This window comes from Protomyctophum parallelum, assembly GCF_964188405.1.
Source record: "Protomyctophum parallelum genome assembly, chromosome: 21".
Classification (NCBI taxonomy): domain Eukaryota; kingdom Metazoa; phylum Chordata; class Actinopteri; order Myctophiformes; family Myctophidae; genus Protomyctophum; species Protomyctophum parallelum.
This window is the reverse complement of record NC_139713.1, coordinates 23,719,086-23,724,085: the sequence shown is the minus strand read 5'-3', so window position 1 is coordinate 23,724,085 and position 5,000 is coordinate 23,719,086. Positions and strand designations below refer to the sequence as shown.

The 5,000-nt window shown below is 41.9% G+C and overlaps 1 protein-coding gene across 2 annotated transcripts in view; it reads right to left on the bottom strand.

The window, feature by feature from the left end:
- The window catches only part of LOC310879395 (MAM domain-containing protein 2-like), a 19,580-nt gene that overhangs the window by 11,176 nt on the left and 3,404 nt on the right, over positions 1-5,000 (bottom strand). For both annotated transcript variants that reach the window (XM_083794036.1, XM_083794037.1), the window contains exons 4-7: positions 4,558-4,674; positions 3,348-3,432; positions 1,438-1,575; positions 782-1,059 (exon numbers count right to left, since the gene is read on the bottom strand). In XM_083794036.1, coding sequence (XP_083650162.1) covers positions 782-1,059; positions 1,438-1,575; positions 3,348-3,432; positions 4,558-4,674 — 618 coding nt within the window. The remainder of the gene's footprint in view (positions 1-781; positions 1,060-1,437; positions 1,576-3,347; positions 3,433-4,557; positions 4,675-5,000) is intronic.

The window sequence follows — 5,000 nt, the reverse complement described above, 5'->3', positions numbered from 1 at the left end:
ATTGTCTCTGTCGGGTGGAAACCTCATCATTTATGTTCAAAACTCACTTTTCAGGATTCAAATTCAAAAGTAGCAAAGGTAGCAGACAGGCCTCGTAATTTCAGAAATAGGGGTTGGCAAGAAATAAGTTAAGTTAATAAGTTAAGTTTAGCCCCATTTCTAAAATAGATCAACTATTTTCACTGCTAATTTAGTTTGGGGTGAAAAGAGAAAATGTTCGCCTATAATGACATTCCCAAAATTGGGATGCCACGTTGAAAGCGGGAACAGAGTGGCATTACGACCCTCCCCACTCCGACTACGTGGCTTCCGTGTGTGGTTAAGGTTAGGGTTTGGGATAGGATTAGTATAGATGCGTCGGGCATTGAAAGTGGTTAATATATGAATGGTTGCATACAATAAAACGCTGATCTAAATTATGATACATGTCACATGTATGGACGGGCATCGATTGCGATAAAATCAGATTAACCTGCTAAAACAATTCAGAGCTGGGGACAATAATGGGGACAATAATGTATAAAATAACTCAATTTGAGGTTAAATGTGAAGACTATAGGGGTTCCCTACAACAATTTACTACTTTTGATACTTTTGCGTGACCCTGTAGTGTGATCAAGCAAGGCATTAATTTACGAAAAAAGTAAAAACAAACACAAAAAAGTTAAAATATGGAGATAAGAGGTTTCACGACAGCGACAATATATAGAGAGTTGAATTGGTTAAGTAAGCAGTCATACTGTATATTATTTACCCTCCAAGGCCATTTTGAAACACTAACCTGTAGAGGATACGGGGCCTTGAGGTCCACTTGCACAGGGATCCACTGGCCCGGGGCCACAGTCCAGATGCTCTGGTTCTCAGGAGCTGCTTTCCACAGCTCCTGGTACTGACCCATCTGGTCCCTGGAGAAGATGGAGAACAGGTAGCCCCTCTCCTCTCCCCGCTGGTACTGGAAGCTCAGGCATCCGGACACTGGCACTCGGATCATCGGAGACATCAGCTTGGCTACTTCCTTGAAGGTCTTGGCGTAGGTGGAGTCTACATACATGTAGTGGCCTGAACAGTGGTGGGAAAAGTACTCAAATGTTTTACTGTTACAAGTAAAAGTCTGTAGTTTAGAGTAAAAGTAAAAGGTATTATATATATATATATATATTGGTATAAAAAAATATTTCCTATATTAGAAAGTACTCATTATGCGTCTGAATGGCCCTTTAGGCTGCTCAACAGTACCACTTTAGGTCACCTAGCGGTATTGCAGCTGTTCGTACTCTAAACAGACAGACAGTCAGACATACAGACATACACACACGGCCAGTCATTGGAGCTGGTAGGCACCGCTCAAAAACACAAGAAATTTGAATATGGAAAGATGAGAGGTTTCTGCCCGACAACAACAATATACAACTCATAAATTGCGTAAATGTGACAGACCTGTTCTGTTGTTGTATGTGTGGTCGACTGGTAGATTGCCTCGTGGGGCATGGGACATGCCACCCCCCACATACCAGTTAACGTTGGTATTCCACTGGTTGCTGTATCCACACAGGTGGGACTGCTCAAAGTCACATTCTAGAGGAAGAGAAATCAGCAACATTTCCATTCCATGGCACAAGATCTCTTCAAATAGTCTACTACTGTACACTGAATTTGGGGGTCGTTTTGTGTTGTGTATAAATTCTCTCTCAGTGTACATGCTGTCTTCTAAATAGAAGAAATTGTAATCTGAACAGTGACTTCAACCAGCTTTATCTTCAGGTATTACTGAGTTTATAATAACTGTAATTAAATTAAGAGTGAAAAAACTTCTGAAGACATTCATGAAGAGGCATTTATTGGCATTTATAGGCACTAGGCAGTGCTAGACACAACAGCAGGGACCAACCTAAACTAATCTGTGTGCGTGTCCTGAACACTCTAGAGCTTTTGGGCTAAGCCTGTCCGGATCTGGGCAAATCCTAGCTCTGGTCCACCACTGTTATTGGAAACTTTATAGGTCGTTCAGCCCTGACAAATGTGGTCTCCTAGGACCTAGATTTCAAAATGAAAAACGAACCCACAGAAATCCACAAGAGTCTAAGTATGCGTATGACATCATCGTATATACATATGCAGGAACGCCTACTGAATATATACTTTCTGGCCTTGATAGCCCATGCATCCAAACAGAAAAGTCTGCTTGTATTAAACTATGTTAAACTCACCATCATTGCAGCTGTACAGAAAGCTTGAATTATCGTTGTTTCATAAAAATAGTAGTTATAATATGTTATAAGCTACTTTCTGTCAATAAAGTCTGTGCAGGTGATTATTTCTCGGTTTGTCAGTGTTTGGAATTTTCAATATCACAACGTCCTTCTGCCTCCTCCATTATGTGCAATTTATAAACAGGTGGTACGCAGGACCATCGAGTGATTTCCAACGAGCGATTCTAAACTCCAACGTTCCATGCTGCTCAATGTTATGCCACTCAGACCCCCTTTCCACCGGTTGGTTCCCAATGGGAACCGGTTCAGTTCTTTGTGGTTCTTAGTCCATGAGCCAGAGCTCCAAAATTGGTGGGAAAAACTAGAGCTATATTAAATTGTTTATAGGATCAATACAAGTAAATGAATACATGATAACCCTTCCACAGTAGTAGCTTTTTCATATTTTCGATTATTTTGCATATTTTCCTACATAATGCCTCATTTGCATATTTAAAAATGTAAACATTTTAATACAATAAATCATTGTCTTCGTGTAAGTACTCAATTGGGGAAGTTTCATGGTGATAACAATCTAGTATAGGTATGGTTTTGCACACTCAATTCATAATTAACGTTCCAATTTTGGAGCCCTGGCTCAAGGACTAAGAACCACAAAGAACTGAACCGGTTCCCACTGGGAACCAACCGGTGGAAAAGGGGCCTCAGTGACTTGAAAAGGGGGACGTGTCCCAGTGGAAAAGTGATGCATGTGCATACTTCTCTATACCTTATATCATCGGTTCTCAAACGTTTTTAACTTCAAGGACCCCCATAACTCTCTCAGAGTGTACAAATGGAACCAAATGGACCTGTAAGGTCAATTGGAACCTTGAATCTAAGTACTATTATGTCTGATCCTTGTACTCCTTGCCTTAAGGTGCTTGCAACGTTGTGTGCGTGCATGCGTACATCTGTGCTCGCGCACGTGTGTGTGCGTGCGTGCATGTGTGTGTGTGTGTGTGAGACAGCGGTTAAAATACGAGAGTTGAGGAGGGACAGAGTGAAAGAGAACAGATGCATGCCGACATGCATGTGCTATATATTAAACCGTATTTTCACTATACGTGAGAATGATGCATTCATGAGGCCACTGACCCAGGCAGTATCCGGGGCTGATGTGGATCTGGAAGACCGCCACGCTGCTCCCAGGTCTTTCACCGGGTCTGCCTTCAATGACCAGCTAATCAACAGCACATGTGTCATTTATACAGCCAGTCATATTGTGGAGTGACAGAGAGAATAACATTAAGACACATACAGAGGGACCGTGAGATGATGACGCATGGAAGTTCAGTCTGCGCTTTATCAAGTTCATTAAAATGTCTATGATTGGCTTAATTCCAACAAATGTCATGGTTCCCAATAATGAGTACTTTTACTTTTGGTACTTTAACTACACTGAGTATTTCTATATTGCAGTATTGACACTTTTACTTAAGTAGAAAATGTGAGTACTTTTTCCACCACTGACCATGCACGCGTAAAGTACATGCATGTTTAGACTCAGATCAGTGTGAGGGAACACAGAGTAAATGACAGGCTTATTTTTAGACCTCAGAGTGTAGTTTAACTATGGCCTATTGAGGTCAAACCATGCCTGGACTGTAGTGTTTATACTAATAGGGGCCCTCTATCACATAGCAGAGACATGCTATGTCATCATAGAAGTCCTGACGAGTCCGACTGCATTTGGACGGCACCATAAGGTACTGTAGTATAAACACTATGGATCCAACACTAGTGTTAGAAAGCAGGGTCCCCTTCCTAAACCACACTGTTAAGACAGGAAATGTCTGCACACAGCATAATGCTCTCCGGTACTTATTTGAGAGATACACAATGTTTGTTGAATAAAGCACGGGACAGTGTTACCCTGTGTGTTTGTTGTATAAAGCACAGGACAATGTTACCCTGTGTGTGCGGACATTTATTTTGTTTGCTTTGGGTTTGTTTGTTTTTTTGGTCCAGCACTGTGGTTGTTTCAAGGACTGTGGGGATGTGCACATCCTCCCTCTGTTCCTTAAATTCACATAGAATGAATGAATGAATGAATGAATGAATGAACAGAAAGAAAGAAAGAAAGAACGAAAGAAAGAAACTGTCTAAGTCTATTATTTCTTTTTTTTAAGTAAAAAAATAAATGAAAATGAATCTTAAAATAAACAAAGAAACAAATCTAAGAAATTCAATGCATAAAGGAAGAAGAAAAATAAATAAAATTACCGGTAGACAGAACTATTGTGTATATGTTGTCCTACCCTGTAAGGCTCCTGGCTGTAGAACTACTGTGTATATGTTGTCCTACCCTGTAAGGCTCCTGGGTGTTCTTCAGGTCCATGGTGGCGACCACCCAGCTGTCTGAAGGGCTCTGGCTGCTCCACATGGGTCTGTCGAAGCTCTTCCCTTCCAGGCTTCTCTGGACCTGCCGCCGGTACAATTACAAGCACAACATTTTGGAGGTACAAACTACCGGTATTTGTCACACACGTTACCGCAGTGAAATTTCTTCGCCGCATTTGACCTATATCTTGGAGCTGCGGTGAGTTGATCTGTAGTTGAAGCTTTGCCAACAGGCATGGGGTCGCATTTTTACAGTCCCGGCCGGGATCGAACACCGACCTCCCAGTTTCAGGGCGGACACTCTTTTTGTGGTTTTCGTCCCCCTTTATGGAGGGACAGACAGTAGGCTGACAGGAAATGGGGAGAGAGATGGCGGGGTGACATGCAGTAAAGGCCGTCGGGATCGGG